Source organism: Triticum dicoccoides, chromosome 5A (genome assembly GCF_002162155.2).
Source record: "Triticum dicoccoides isolate Atlit2015 ecotype Zavitan chromosome 5A, WEW_v2.0, whole genome shotgun sequence".
Classification (NCBI taxonomy): Eukaryota; Viridiplantae; Streptophyta; class Magnoliopsida; order Poales; family Poaceae; genus Triticum; species Triticum dicoccoides.
This window is the reverse complement of record NC_041388.1, coordinates 525,586,575-525,602,641: the sequence shown is the minus strand read 5'-3', so window position 1 is coordinate 525,602,641 and position 16,067 is coordinate 525,586,575. Positions and strand designations below refer to the sequence as shown.

The 16,067-nt window shown below is 42.8% G+C and overlaps 1 protein-coding gene across 1 annotated transcript; it reads right to left on the bottom strand.

Moving 5' to 3' along the window:
* Positions 1-2,295: 2,295 nt before the first annotated feature.
* Positions 2,296-2,880, bottom strand: LOC119299870 (RING-H2 finger protein ATL74-like). Its single transcript, XM_037577004.1, has one exon. It carries the CDS (start codon positions 2,878-2,880, stop codon positions 2,347-2,349), a length of 534 nt encoding a protein of 177 aa, XP_037432901.1. The 3' UTR covers positions 2,296-2,346.
* Positions 2,881-16,067: the final 13,187 nt, after the last annotated feature.

Sequence of the window (16,067 nt, the reverse complement as noted above, 5' to 3'; positions counted from 1 at the left end):
AATATACCACTAGTGTTTGGTGGAGCAATTGGTGTATTAATGAAATCGTTGTTATTACCACTTGTGAAATCACAAAGATTAGTATTTTAAGCTGTAGTGGACATATTTTCAAGCTTAAAACAAAGTGTAACCTTGCTGGAATTTAAATGTTTTTGTGTTTTTAAATTTTTTAGAAAGCAGAAAAGCAAAATAACAGGCAAAGAAAAGAAACTAAGCAATATATAAAACATGGAACTAAAGTAAAGGAGTGTAGGACCTACGATTGTGATGTGTAAGCTCCCCGGCAATAGAGCCAGAAGAAAGCTTACTTCCTCTCAACTAGGAAGGTTTCCCCCCTCCCCCCTAGTGCAAGGGTTTGTAGCAAGTAACAAGTTCCCTCAGGTGACCTCAAGGTTTATCGAACCAACAGGAGCTTAGTAACATAACCAACGATCAACACCTGCACACCAGATATAAAACTGCCTTGGCCCCCAACATTACTGGCGAGGTTGTCAGTCTCACTACCTATGCTAGTTATAAGGATCACAAACAACAACGGAACCAGAAAAATGTTTGGACTTGATGGAAGTTGATGGGAATATAGAATCAAGAAATAAATAGAGCGTTGGTTGAGATTGAAAGTTTATAGGAAGAATATGGAATGGGATCCATAGGTTTACTAGTTCTTTCACTCGAAAAGAAAGCATGGTGTATTAAACAAATTACAATTGAACATCCATTAAATCGCAATATTTATAAGTATGAGTGGACATGGCATAATGAACATTTAAGCATCATGTCCCAATATCTATAGACAGTTATCCAATTGCATCTATAGCTAATACTCCACCCAAGACTGCTATCCAACATGCTAAAAACACGATAACGTAATAAGCGTGATGACATGAAGTAGATGGTATATTGTCTTCACCCTTGGTTCAAAAGACAACTACGCCACCAACTTTTTATCCCTAGTGACAACAACACAATACAAGACGTTTTCACTTCCTGTTATCCCTCTTGAATATCAAACCCCATACTTGGCCAAAAGAAGAGAATAGATCAGAGAGCATATATGAATAAGAATTATATTCATCAAAGAAACCAAATAGATCTCAAAAGGATCCATGGGTAAATCTAGTCATAAAGTGAAAATTCATCATATCCCAACAAACACACCAACATACTACATCAGATGGATCACAATCATTTAGGGTAGCTCATGTGATCTTTGTATTAAGAAGCAAGAGAGAGAATACCATCTAGTTGCTGCTATGGACCCATAGTCTATGGGAAACTACTCACGGGTGATCGTGATGGCCTTCAAGTTGATGGAGATGGCCACCGTGAAGAATTCCCGCTCCAGTAGAACTCTAGAAAAGGGCTCCAGATTGGATGGTCACGAAACAGAGGTGTGCGGCGGCGAAAAAAATCAGGGTTGAAAAATCCTCAGAAGTTTCAGGTGTATACAGAGGCACAAAGACTGAGAGGTGGTAAATCGGAGCACCAAGGGGCCCACATGGCCCACCACGTGCCCATGGCTGCATGGAGGGGACGCGTGGGGCCTATGGGTGGCCCCTCTGCCTATGTCGGTTGCCACCAGAAACTTATGGATGTAAAACTTTCACTGATTTTTTTCCAGGTTTTCTTGAGCCAGATGAAATTGATTTTCCTTAAAACCCCAAAACATACAGAAAACAGTAACTCACACTAGACGATGAATTAATAGTTTAGTTCAAAATAATAATATAAATTGATGGCAAAACTATGTCAAAATAATATAAACATGACATGAAATAATAAAAAGTTATAGATACATTTAAGACATATCAGACGCCGAATCAAAACTCGATGTCCTGGCGTGGAATCCTCGAAGTTGGGAACATGCTCCTCCGTACTCTCTGTTTCTTCAACAACCACCATCATTATTATCATTTCAACCCTCTCATCATCATCATCAGATGGAGAAAAAACCCATGAAACATAAAAATATATGCATTGTGGCATTTAACCGAGCACTTGTCAGGGGCCACCCCACTAGTCCGAGCGAGGATGCCTGAATCGGCCACCCAGTGATGATGACGTTGCTTGCCGTTAGCACATTCACCACGGGCGTGGCTATTGTACGTGTCGTCTCCTGGCACCAGGCAACCGGCCGACGCACCCGGCACGCCGACGGTGGCGGAACATAGGATATGCGAGCAAACTAATTCAGCAAAACTTTTTACTAATTGTCGAATATTTACATGAGCAATTGGGCATTGCGCCTACAATCGGAGCAATCGTTGTCGGAAACTTCCACAAGAGCCCGCGCATGCAGGGGTGTGCTGTACCGGCAGCAATGGCATGCTTCGCCGCGAGATGGACTCACACGACGACCACGGTGACGATCGTGTTCGTCTCCGCCGCCTTCGCGGGCGCGCCTTCGATGACCGGCTGCCGGCACGTGGGGCAGGAGCCGTGGGACACCAGCCAGGCGTCGACGCAGCGGACGTGGAAGCCGTGCGCGCAGAGCGGCAGCACGCGCACCTTCTCGCCGTCCACGAACTCGCTCAGGCATATCGCGCACACGTCGTCGATGTCCTCCCCGCAGCCGTACACCTCCACGGAGAGGCCCCTGAGGACGCGCCCCTTGATGCCGCTGCCGCTGCAGGCCACCCGCGCCGACGCCCGGCCCTCGCCGGCAGCGGCCGCGGCCCCGCGCCACACGCGCCGGAGCGCGCCCCGCACCATTAAGTTGAGTCCGATGACGAGGAGCAGCGCGAAGAAGAGCGCGGCCAGCATGATCACCACTTTGGTCTCGAAAGCCGAGGCTGCCCCCGCCGCCGCGGGCGCCGCCGCGCCTCCGCCGCCTCCGTAGGCAACGCTCGACGCCGGCGCTTCCGAATCAGGACGACCCATGGCTGATGAAGTTATGCAATCTGAGAGATGCCCACCGAGCAGGATCGAGCAGAGTTCACCCGGGCTCTGTTTCAAGCTATTCGTCCTGTTTATTCGTTCTGTTTTTGGATGGCCTAGTCACGAGTTCCATCAGGAGCGAGCCGCGGAGAGAATCGATCCGATCATTGTGCAGCGGAAGCGAGCTGGTTCACGTACGTCGTCTACGTAGTGAGATAGGCATGTGCTAGGCAACACATCAGTCAAGCTACCTGCTTTGTGCTTTCAATCTAACTTATGTGCTTCATCTAGCTTTGTTTGGGTGAATCGATCTAGCGTGGTCTAAAACAAAGACAGTATTTCCATCAAGAAAAGTATATGCTTATATACATATATATATAAATTGGTGGAAAACCAAGGTGTGGCGGCTGCCACACCTTGCCCACTGGGCTCCTCCACCAGTGGTTTTATGGATGCTTATGGCACAATTAGCATAATCATCGTTTTTCTCTGGAAGTTTATGGCACAATTCTAGTTGCATACACCTACTTTTTCTTTGCGGAAATAAAACTTTCATTACTCAATCACCGGCGTATTACAATCATCGGATGCTATTCCCAGGACCTCCGGAGGCCCTGCTCCAAGCCAGGTCATAGTTCTACCAGAAGACATAGCATAGTTCGCCAGCTAGGCACTAGCTTTATTTTAAGAAATACTACCAAAGGAGATACAAGAATTACAACTACCAATTAGCTACTTAATTTCAAACACCAAGTGGGCGTATATTGATCTATCAACTTCCTTGCTGTTGATCATCTTCACTACACTCTTCGACCCCAGCTCAATTTGTATGGTTGTATCGTTCCTCTGGAGCGCAGTGGTGAGGCCCTCCTTACATGCACTTACTTCTGCTTCTAACACATCTCGGCACAAGTGTAGCTTCCTACACGAAGAAAAAATAATGGCGCCATCTTCATTCCTAAGAATCGCTCCTGCACCCGCTCCTCCAGCAACACCATATGAACCAGCACAATTCAACTTCATCCATCCCCTCGGCGGAGGCATCCATCTAGAGCCAAATTCAGTTGGCGAGCTAGTATTTCTGTCAACAACAGAGGAAAAGGAGATCAATGCCTTTCCCTTCCTTGGGTCAACATTCTGGTTAAGTTTAATGCCAAGAATCGAATCCAAATAACTCTGAAGAAACCGAGCTGAAACTTCTAGCGGTGGAGCAGGTTTATTTTGTACCACTTCGTTCTGAACGAACCATATCCTCCAGAGAGTCATCAACAGCATGCATCTTGCAATATGGTCTAACGGCTCTAGTGCGTGAAGTAGGCATTCTTTCCCTGTTTTTTTAATTGAACATGTTGTCTGAACTCTAAATTTACTTTAATATCAGACACTCAATGTTAAATTTGTGAGGACAAATTGCTCGGCGTGCCAAGTCCTTTTCATATTGTCTGAAATAAGTATGATTTTATACATAATTGAACTTCTAAGCTCTTCTTAGGATTAGACACATGGAAGGAGAAGAGAGACATGATACATATGCCAGGGGAGAGAAAAATGCCGCTATTAAAGAAAGTGACACAAATATTCTTATTTTTGTTGCAAAAAGTCGTCCACATAGTCATGTTTTCAATACCAACTACATATGTAGTGCGAATTGAAAGTACAACACGGTACCAAACAATGCCTGCTCCTAAAATTTGTAATTAATTTGGATTAAGATTTTAATGTAATTATAATATGGTTAGTCACGCCTTGGCTAATTTTGGTAGGGTGCAACGCCGAACTATGATTTGGCTAGGCTCGGGACTAGATGAGGTCGTGGAAATTGTAAGACGAGAGTGTAAAACTTGATTTGAGTTATGCAAGAATTATTTTGCAAAAAAGAAAAGGGTAATAATACAGCCAAACAAAACAAACCAAATGTTGGAGAAAAATAAACTGAGTACAATTAGGACCACGTGACATATGTGGTAAGCAATCCAAACAATTCAAAAAAAACTGAATACAATTAGAAAAGTACGGTTTTGAATACAAATACAAAACCACAAACATCGTGGTCGTATGGAAACTTTGCGTCAAAAAAGAGGTATGTATTCTTCAATATAGAATAAATAACTACAAAATTGATATATGTTGGAAACTTCTTTTTAAGAATGAGACATGTTCGATGCCATACCTTTCATAATTGAAGTCATATGAAACTATATGAAATAGTCATATCAAACTAGATGAAGTCCATGTATAAAATTGAAATATATACCAAATGGAAACTAGATGTAGGAAATATCAATGAAGACAGAAGAAAACACGAAATATATGACAACTTAATGAAGCTATATGATTGTTATATTCCATTGATAAACGAAGGAAATATGTTCTATTAAGATGTGAGCTTTTCTGGCCTAAATATTTTGCATACGTTAAGTTCTAGGAGCTTCAGAAAAACTATAAAGTCAGACAAAAGAACTATGAGACAAATAAATAGCCCATTTGATATCAGGTATCATCTTCCATACAAAATATGAAACTACAAACTCCATGAAGATATGTCAAAGGTGATTCCCGTGAATAATGGAAAATTCTAAAGTAGCACAAATGATTACAACACAGACATATCTACGAATTCTACTTTTTAAATCGAAGAACAAGTAGTTGTTCCAAGCCAATGTTTTTTTCGGGGGAGAAATACTCCCATTTTGAAAATATTTGATGCTACAAATTTTGTATAAATTTCCTCCACAAAGCGACTTAACCTGTAATTCGTTTATGAACATGTACATATAGAAATTATGAGAAATAGGACACTAATCGTTTTGCCGATGTATGTGATACAAAATTTTGACTACCTATTTTCTAGGAGTCATATATCTTAAAGTGTACACATATAATATGATTGACATAAATATGGTACTTCTAAGAATGCAATACTATATGGAACACAATAATATAACAACCTCCACCATGCTAAATGTCTTCCCAAGAATTGATAGGGCTGAACTATAGAAAATAATTTTGAGTAGATTTGGTATTTTTTTTTAATAATAAGCTAAAATAATAAATGGAATCCAGAATTTATGTAATCCCAAATTATATAAGGAGTTTAATAGTAAAATATGACAACAGTAAATGAACATTTCGCGCGCCACATAGCTAGTTATTTTTAATAATATTGCAACTGTGTGCATGGGACATTGCCATCACCACTACAAAGTCTAGAGAACCTCATCTCGCAGTGAAATCTTATGGTTGTGAGCACTAGTGACACGAGCGATGCGTGTACGTGGTGTGCGTCCCTACCGCATTGTAAAAATGGAGCAAAAAACTGTGCCTTATCTTTTACACAACGGAAGAGTGTGAATGTACGTTGTGCGTGTCCCCACCGTATCCAAAACAAAAAGAGCAAAAGCATGCACTTTGTTTGCGTGGCTAGGAAAAAAAATCTGCCACGATATCCTACAAGGCATCGTCCCTATGGGGAGTTTATTACCATACATAAATGCGTAAGGTGACAATGCAACTGCTAATGCGGACAGTGATTGATCGGTGGTTGGTGCCCTGCTTTGTTTATGTGCCCTTTCTTGGTATCTTGGATATCCAAGGTTGATTGTACATTGATTAGTCAAGAGATTTGGAGGATACTAATGAGTTCTTTAAATGATCCATAACAGGGTGAATTGTTTATGCTACCGTCCCATAAAGTTGCGCCCAGCTGAATAGCAGTATGTTGCTCTCAAAGTAGTACTTTTTAATAACCCTTTAGAACAGGGTTGTTCTGTTATGCATCTACCACTCTGTAATATCTTCTCTATCATAAATATATGGACTTTTCCTCTACAAATAAATAAATAAATGCACCAGCAAATATCTTGCTCTAAAGATACCGTTCTACTAAAAATGATTCAACAAAGAATTAATACCTTCCCGTGCCAAATAGCGATTTGCCCTTTAACAGTTTAACATACTTGCTTTTAAGCGCTTTAGAGCTAGAGTTGTTCAAGCGAACCTTGCCCTCAAGCTGGACCAGCAAATATCTTCTTTTGAGCAAATAATATTAGTTGCTTAACGATTCATAGGAGATTTGTTTGACTTTTCTTTCTAGTAAAGATGCAACAAGCAAGCAACACCGCCCATTGGCCAACATATACGCTTTGCGTTTTAGCATTTGGTAGCATCAGTGAATGGAGGCGGTGGATATGGGTCTACCATGTACTTCCTTCATCTCATAATATAAGAGTGTTTTTCACACCAGTGTGAAAAACACTCTTATATTATGGGACACAGGGAGTACTAGATTGTGAGATATTATTTTTATGAGACAACGTCAAGTATAGTAAGTGGTATCTTGTTATTTTCGCTGGACTTTGGTGATCCTCTGCACATAAATAAGTTTTCTTCATCGCAAACACAATGGCATGACAAGTCCTAGGAAGGCATAGCAAATCAATGTATTTGCACTAAATATGTACTGCCCTCCACACCCGCGCTGAGAGGCTTGAAGAAAAGAAGACACAATTATCTTACTAGCATAGTTGGTTATCCTTATAACTAGATAATACCACGTATGTTGTTGCGGGAATCAATTGCAACATATTTCAATGAGATTTGATTATGTGAAATTTAAATATTTAGTTTAGTAACACATGAACCAAAATTAAAAATAGATACAACTTATTATATTTGACCATGTATAGTTGTAAAATATTTATTGAATATAAGTAGAATAATAGAATAAAGAAAATGGTCATGCATGGTTGCATGAGGTGGTGGTTTTTTCCTATGTATGGTTGCATGTTGAGGTGGGCCTTATCGCATCCATAATTGTATAGTAATGTGGTATGCTTGCATGTTGAGATAAAGAAGTTAGTCGGAATCACTCTCTTAGGTATATAAGATTTCAAGAGAGTTGTTTTGACTTATTTTCCCATGAAGATACACCTAATAAATATTGTCACGACCGCCCTTGCCTCGCCACCACCAGCACACATCGATGGGCAAAGCCCACTAGCGTCTAGTGATGGAGAGAATTTTCTTTTCACGTGGAAGGGCGCCATCATGTGTCGACCTGTTGGAAATATGCCCTAGAGGCAATAATAAATTGGTTATTTCCTTGTTCATGATAATCGTTTATTATCCATGCTATAATTTTATTGATAGGAAACTCACATACATGTGTGGATACATAGACAACACCATGTCCCTAGTAAGCCTCTAGTTGACTAGCTCGTTGATCAATTGATGGTTACGGTTTCCTGACCATGGACATTGGATGTCGTTGATAACGGAATCAGATCATTAGGAGAATCATGTGATGGACAAGACCCAATCCTAAGCCTAGCACAAAGATCGTGTAGTTCGTATGCTAAAGCTTTTCTAATGTCAAGTATCATTTCCTTAGACCATGAGATTGTGCAACTCCCGGATACCGTAGGAATGCTTTGGGTGTGCCAAATGTCACAACGTAACTGGGTGGCTATAAAGGTACACTACGGGTATCTCCGAAAGTGTCTGTTGGGTTGGCACGAATCGAGACTGGGATTTGTCACTCCATGTGACGGAGAGGTATCTCTGGGCCCACTCGGTAGGACATCATCATATGCACAATGTGACCAAGGAGTTGATCACGGGATGATGTGTTACGGAATGAGTAAAGAGACTTGCCGGTAACGAGATTGAACAAGGTATCGGATACCGACGATCGAATCTCAGGCAAGTACAATACCGCTAGACAAAAGGAATTGAATACGGGATTGATTGAATCCTCGACATCGTGGTTCATCCGATGAGATCATCGTGGAACATGTGGGATCCAACATGGGTATCCAGATCCCGCTGTTGGTTATTGGCTGGAGAGGTGTCTCGGTCATGTCTGCATGGTTCCCGAACCCGTAGGGTCTACACACTTAAGGTTCGATGACGCTAGGGTTATAGGGAATAGATATACGTGGTTACCGAATGTTGTTCGGAGTCCCGGATGAGATCCCGGACATCACGAGGAGTTCCGAAATGGTTCGGAGGTAAAGATTTATATATGGGAAGTCCTGTTTTGGTCACCGGAAAAGTTTTGGGTGCTATCGGTAACGTACCGGGACCACTGAGAGGGTCCCGGGGGTCCACCAGGTGGGGCTACCTGCCCCAGAGGGCTGCGTGGGCCAAGTGTGAGAGGGGACCAGCCCCAGGTGGGCTGGTGCGCCCCCCCACCAGGGCCCAAGGCGAAGAGAGAAGGGAAAAGGGGGAAACCCTAGGCTCAAATGGGCCTAAGCCCACCTAGTGGTGCGCCCCCCCCCCCTCTCTCCCCCCTTGGCCACCCCCTAGATGGGATCTAGGGCTGGCCGCCACCCCTAGGGGTGGAAACCTAGGTGGGGGCGCAGCCCCTCCCTTTCCCCTATATATAGTGGGGTTTTGGGCTGCCATACACACGAGAACATCTCCTTCTTGGCGCAGCCCTACCCCTCTCCCTCCGCGTCTCTTGCGGTGCTTGGTGAAGCCTTGCTGGAGTACCACGCTCCTCCACCACCACCACGCCGTCGTGCTGCTGCTGGACGGAGTCTTCCCCAACCTCTCCCTCTCTCCTTGCTGGATCAAGGCATGGGAGACATCACCGGGCTGCATGTGTGTTGAACGCGGAGGTGCCGTCCGTTCGGCACTAGGATCATCGGTGATTTGGATCACGGCGAGTACGACTCCATCAACCCCGTTCACTTGAACGCTTCCACTTAGCGATCTACAAGGGTATGTAGATGCACTCTCTTTCCCTTCGTTGCTAGATTACTCCATAGATTGATCTTGGTGATGCGTAGAAAATTTTGAATTTCTGCTACGATCCCCAACAGTGGCATCATGAGCCAGGTCTATGCGTAGTTTCTATGCACGAGTAGAACACAAAGTAGTTGTGGGTGTCGATTTTATCAATTTACTTGCCATTACTAGTCTTATCTTGATTCGGCGGCATTGTGGGATGAAGCGGCCTGGACCAACCTTACACGTACGCTTACGTGAGACCGGTTCCACCGACTGACATGCACTAGTTGCATAAGGTGGTTGGCGGGTGTCTGTCTCTCCCACTTTAGTCGGATCGGATTCGATGAACAGGGTCCTTATTAAGGGTAAATAGAAATTGGCAATTCACGTTGTGGTTTTGGCGTAGGTAAGAAACGTTTTTGCTAGCAACCTATAGTAGCCACATAAAAAAACTTGCAACAACAATTAGAGGACGTCTAACTTGTTTTTGAAGCAAGTGTTTTGTGATGTGATGTGGCCAAAGTATGTGATGAATGATATATGTGATGTATGAGATGATCATGTTCTTGTAATAGGAATCACGACTTGCATGTCGATGAGTATGACAACCGGCAGGAGCCATAGGAGTTGTCTTAATTTATTTATGACCTGCGTGTCAACATAAACGTCATGTAATTACTTTACTTTATTGCTAACCGTTAGCTGTAGTAGTAGAAGTAATAGTTGGCGAGACAACTTCATGAAGACACGATGATGGAGATCATGATGATGGAGATCATGGTGTCATGCCGGTGACGATGATGATCATGGAGCCCTGAAGATGGAGATCAAAAGGAGCAAAGTGATGATGGCCATATCATGTCACTATTTGATTGCATGTTATGTTTATCATGTTTTTACATCTTATTTGCTTAGAACGACGGTAGCTTAAATAAGATGATCCCTCACTAAAATTTCAAGAAAAGTGTTCTCCCTAACTGTGCACCATTGCGAAGGTTCGTCGTTTCGAAGCACCACGTGATGATCGGGTGTGATAGATTCTTACGTTCGAATACAACGGGTGTTGACGAACCTAGCATGTACAGACATGGCCTCGGAACACATGTGAAACACTTAGGTTAACTTGACAAGCCTAGCATGTATAGACATGGCCTGGGAACACGGAGGACCGAAAGGTCGAACATGAGTCGTATAGAAGATGCAATCAACATGAGATGTTCACCGATGATGACTAGTCCGTCTCACGTGATGATCGGACACGGCCTAGTCGATTCGGATCATGTATCACTTAGATGACTAGAGGGATGTCTATCTGAGTGGGAGTTCATGAAATAATCAGATGAACTCAATTATCATGAACATAGTCAAAAAGGACTTTGCAAATTATGTCGTAGCTCACGCTTTGGTTCTACTGTTTTAGATATGTTCCTAGAGAAAATTTAGTTGAAAGTTGATAGTAGCAATTATGCGGACTAGATCCGTAAACAGAGGATTGTCCTCATAGCTGCGCAGAAGGATTATGTCCTTAATGCACCGCTCAGTGAGCTGGCCCGCGAATGTCGGTTGTGGATGTTGCGAACATCTGACATACATGTTTTGATGACTACATGATAGTTCAGTGCGTAATGCTAAATGGTTTAGAATTGAGGCACCAAAGATGTTTTTGAAACATCGCAGAACATATGAGATGTTCCAAGGACTGAAATTGGGATTTCAGGCTAGTGCCCACGTCAAGAGGTATGAGACCTTTGACAAGTTTCTTAAGCCCGCAAACTAAGGAGAAAAGCTCAACCGTTGAGCATGTGCTCAGATTGTATGAGTACAACAATCGCTTGAATCGAGTGGGAGTTAATCTTCCAGATGAGATAGTGATGGTTCTCCAAAGTCACTGTCACCAAGCTACTGGAGCTTCGTGATGAACTATAACATATCAGGGATAGATATGATCCTTGAGCTATTCACGACACCGCGAAAGTAGAAATCAAAAGGGAGCATCAATTGTTGATGGTTAGTAAAACCACTAGTTTCAAGAAGGGCAAGGGCAAGAAAGGGATACTTCATGAAACAACAAATCAGTTGCTGCTCTAGTGAAGAAACCCAAAGTTGAACCCAAGCCCGAGACTAAGTGCTTCTATAATAAGGGGAACGGTCACTGAAGCAGAACCACCCTAGATACTTGGTAGATGAGAAGGCTGACAAGGTTGACAGAAGTATGTATTGGACATATATTAAATGTGTACTTTACTAGTAATCCTAGTGGCAGCAGGGTATTAGATACCGGTTCGGTTGCTAAGTGTTAGTAACTCGAAATAAAAGGCTACAGAATAAACGGAGACTAGCCAAAGGTGAGACGACGATAGGTGTTGGAAGAGTTTCCAAGGTTGATGTGATCAAACATCGCACGCTCCGTCTACCATCGGGGTTGGTGTTAAACCTAAATAATTGTTATTTGGTGTTTGCGTTGAGCATGGACATGATTAGATTATGTTCATCGCAATGCGGTTATTCATTTAAGGAGAATAATGGTTACTCTGTTTATTTGAATAATACCTTCAATGGTCTTACACCTAAAATGAATGGTTTATTGAATCCCGATCGTAGTGATACACGTGTTCATGCCAAAAGATATAAGATAGTAATGATAGTACCACATACTTGTGGCACTGCAATTTTAGTCACAGTGGTATAAAACGCATGAAGAAGCTCCATGTTGATGGATCTTTGGACTCGCTTGATTTTGAATCACTTGAGACATGCAAATCATACCACATGAGCAAGATGACTGAAAGGCCTCGTTTTCAGTAAGATGGAACAAGAAAGAAACTTGTTGGAAGTAATACATCTTGATGTGTGCAGTCCAATGAGTGCTGAGGCATGTAGTGGATATCGTTATATTCTTACTTCACAGATGATTTGAGCAGATGCTGAGTATATTTACTTGATGAATCACGAGTCTGAATTATTGAAAGGTTCAAGTAATTTCAGGGTGAAGTTGAAGATCGTCGTGACAAGAGGATAAAATATCTATGATATGATCATAGAGATGAATATCTGAATTACGAGTTTGGCACAGAATTAAGGCATTGTGGAAATTGTTTCACAACTAATACAGCCTGGAACACCATAGTGTGATGGTGTGTCCGAACATCATAACTGCACCCTATTGGATATGATGCATACCATGATGTCTCTTATCGAATTACCACGATAGTTTATGGGTTAGGCATTAGAGACAACCACATTCACTTTAAATAGGGCACCACGTAATTCCGATGAGATGACATCGTATGAACTATGGTTTAGAGAAACCTAAGCTGTCATTTCTTAAAAGTTTGGGGCTGCGATGCTTATGTGAAAAAGTTTCAGGCTGATAAGCTTGAACCCAAAGTGGATAAATGCATCTTCATAGGACACCCAAAACAGTTGGGTATACCTCATGTCTCAGATCCGAAAGCAATAGGGATTGTTTCTCGAATCGGGTCCTTTCTCGAGGAAAAGTTTCTCTCGAAAGAATTGAGTGGGAGGAAGATAGAACTTGATAAGGTTGTTGAACCTTTACTTCAACCAGAGAGTAGCGCAGCACAGGAAAAACGTTTCTGTGGCACCTACCTCAGTTGAAGAGAAAGCTAATGATGATGATCATGGAGCTTCAGATCAAGTTACTATCGAACCTCATGGGTTGACAAGGGTGTGTACAACTTCTAAGTGGTAACCCTGTCTTAAAGGTCACGTTGTTGGACAATGATGAACCTATGAGCTATGGAGAAGCGATGGTGGGCCCGAATTCTGAAAATTGGCTCGAGGCTATAAAATCCGAGAGAGGATCCATGTATGAAAACAAAGTGTAGACTTTGGAAGAACTACTTGATGGTCGTAAGGCTGTTAGGTACATGTAGATTTTAAGAAGAAGACGGACATGGACGGTAATGTCATCGTCTATGAAGCTCGACTTGTGGCGAAGAGTTTTTCACAAGTTCAAGCAGTTGACTACGATGAGATCTTCTCACCCGTAGCGATGCTTAAGTCCGTCGGAATCATGTTAGCATAAGCTGAATTTATGAAATCTGGCAGATGGATGTCAAAACAAGTTTCCTTACCAGTTTTCGTAAGGAAAGGTTGTATGTGATACAATCAGAATGGTTTTGTCGATCCTAAGGATGCTAAAAGGTATGCTAGCTCCAGCGATCCTTCCATGGACTAGAGCAAGCATCTTGGAGTCGGAATATATACTTTGATGGAGTAATCAAAGTTTATGGGTTTATACAAAGTTTGTTAGAAACTTGTATTTACAGTAAAGTGAGTGGGAGCACTACAACATTTCTGATAAGAATATGTGGATGACATATTGTTGATCCGAAATGATGTAGAATTTCTGGAAAGCATAAAGGGTTATTTGAAAGGTGTTTTTCAATGGAAAACCTGGATTAAGCTACTTGAACATTGAGCATCAAGATCTATAAGGATAGATAAAAAACGCTTAATGGTACTTTGAAATGAGCACATACCTTGACATGATCTTGAAGGTGTTCAAGATGGATCAGCCAAAGAAGGAGTTCTTGCCTGAGTTGTAAGGTATGAAGTTAAGACTTAAAGCTCGACCACGGCAGAAGAAAGAGGAAGGACGAAGGTCGTCCCCTATGCTTTTGTCATAGGCTCTATACGATATGCCATGCTGAGTACCGCACCTGATGTGTGCCTTGCCACATGTCTGGCAAGAGGGTACAAAGGTGATCTAGGAGTAGATCACCAGATAGCGGTCAAAATTATCCTTAGAGGAATAAGGATATGTTTCTCGGTTATGGAGGTGATAAAGAGTTCGACGTAAAGAGTTACGTCGATGCAAGCTTAACACCTATCCGGATAGCTCTAAGTAGAGATACCGGATATGTATAATGGAGCAACAATTTAGAATAGCCCCAAGTAGAACTGTTATTTGAAATGGCTCCAAATATAGCGTAGATATTTGCAAAGTACATACGGATCTGAATGTGACAGACCCGTAGACTACAACCTCTCTCACAAGTAACATGATCAAACCTAGAACTCATTGAGTGTTAATCACATAGTGATGTGAACTAGATTATTGAACTCTAGTAAACTCTTTGGATGTTGGTCACATGGCGATGTGATCTATGAATGTTAATCACATGGCGATGTGAACTAGATTATTGACTCTAGTGCAAGTGGGAGACTGTTGAAAATATGCCCTAGAGGCAATAATAAATTGGTTCTTTCCTTGTTCATGATAATTGTTTATTATCCATGCTATAATTTTATTGATAGGAAACTCACATACATGTGTGGATACATAGACAACACCATGTCCCTAGTAAGCCTCTAGTTGACTAGCTCGTTGATCAATTGATGGTTACGGTTTTCTGACCATGGACATTGGATGTCGTTGATAACGGGATCACATCATTACGAGAATCATGTGATGGACAAGACCCATCCTAAGCCTAGCACAAAGATCGTGTAGTTCGTATGCTAAAGCTTTTCTAATGTCAAGTATCATTTCCTTACACCATGAGATTGTGCAACTCCCGGATACCGTAGGTTTGCTTTGGGTGTGCCAAATGTCACAACGTAACTGGGTGGCTATAAAGGTACACTACGGGTATCTCCGAAAGTGTCTGTTGGGTTGGCACAAATCGAGACTGGGATTTGCCACTCCGTGTGACGGAGAGGTATCTCTGGGCCCACTCGGTAGGACATCATCATATGCGCAATGTGACCAAGGATTTGATCACGGGATGATGTGTTACGGAACGAGTAAAGAGACTTGCCGGTAACGAGATTGAACAAGGTATCGGATACCGACAATCGAATCTCGGGCATGTACAATACCGCTAGACAAAGGAAATTGAATACGGGATTGATTGAATCCTCGACATCGTGGTTCATCCGATGAGATCATCGTGGAAAATGTGGGAGCCAACATGGGTATCCAGATCCCGCTGTTGGTTATTGGCCGGAGAGGTGTGTCGGTCATGTCTGCATGGTTCCCGAACCCGTAGGGTCTACACACTTAAGGTTCGATGACGCTAGGGTTATAGGGAATAGATATATGTGGTTACCGAATGTTGTTCGGAGTCCCGGATGAGATCCCGGACATCACGAGAAGTTCCAGAATGATCTGGAGGTAAAGATTTATATATGGGAAGTCCTGTTTTGGTCATCGAAAAAGTTTCGGGTGCTATCGGTAACGTACCGGGACCACCGGGTCCACCAGGTGGGGCTACCTGCCCCAGAGGGCTGCGTGGGCCAAGTGTGAGAGGGGACCAGCCCCAGGTGGGCTGGTGCACCCCCCCCCCCCACCAGGGCCCAAGGCGAAGAGAGAAGGGAAAAGGGGGAAACCCTAGGCTCAGATGGGCCTAAGGCCCACCTAGTGGTGCGCCCCCCGCTCTCTCCCCCCTTGGCCGCCCCTCTAGATGGGATCTAGGGCTGGCCGCCACCCC

Coding starts and splice junctions, on each gene's coding strand:
- LOC119299870 (XM_037577004.1), bottom strand. CDS start 2,880: ATGGGTCGTCCTGATTCGGAAGCGCCGGCGTCGAGCGTTGCCTACGGA.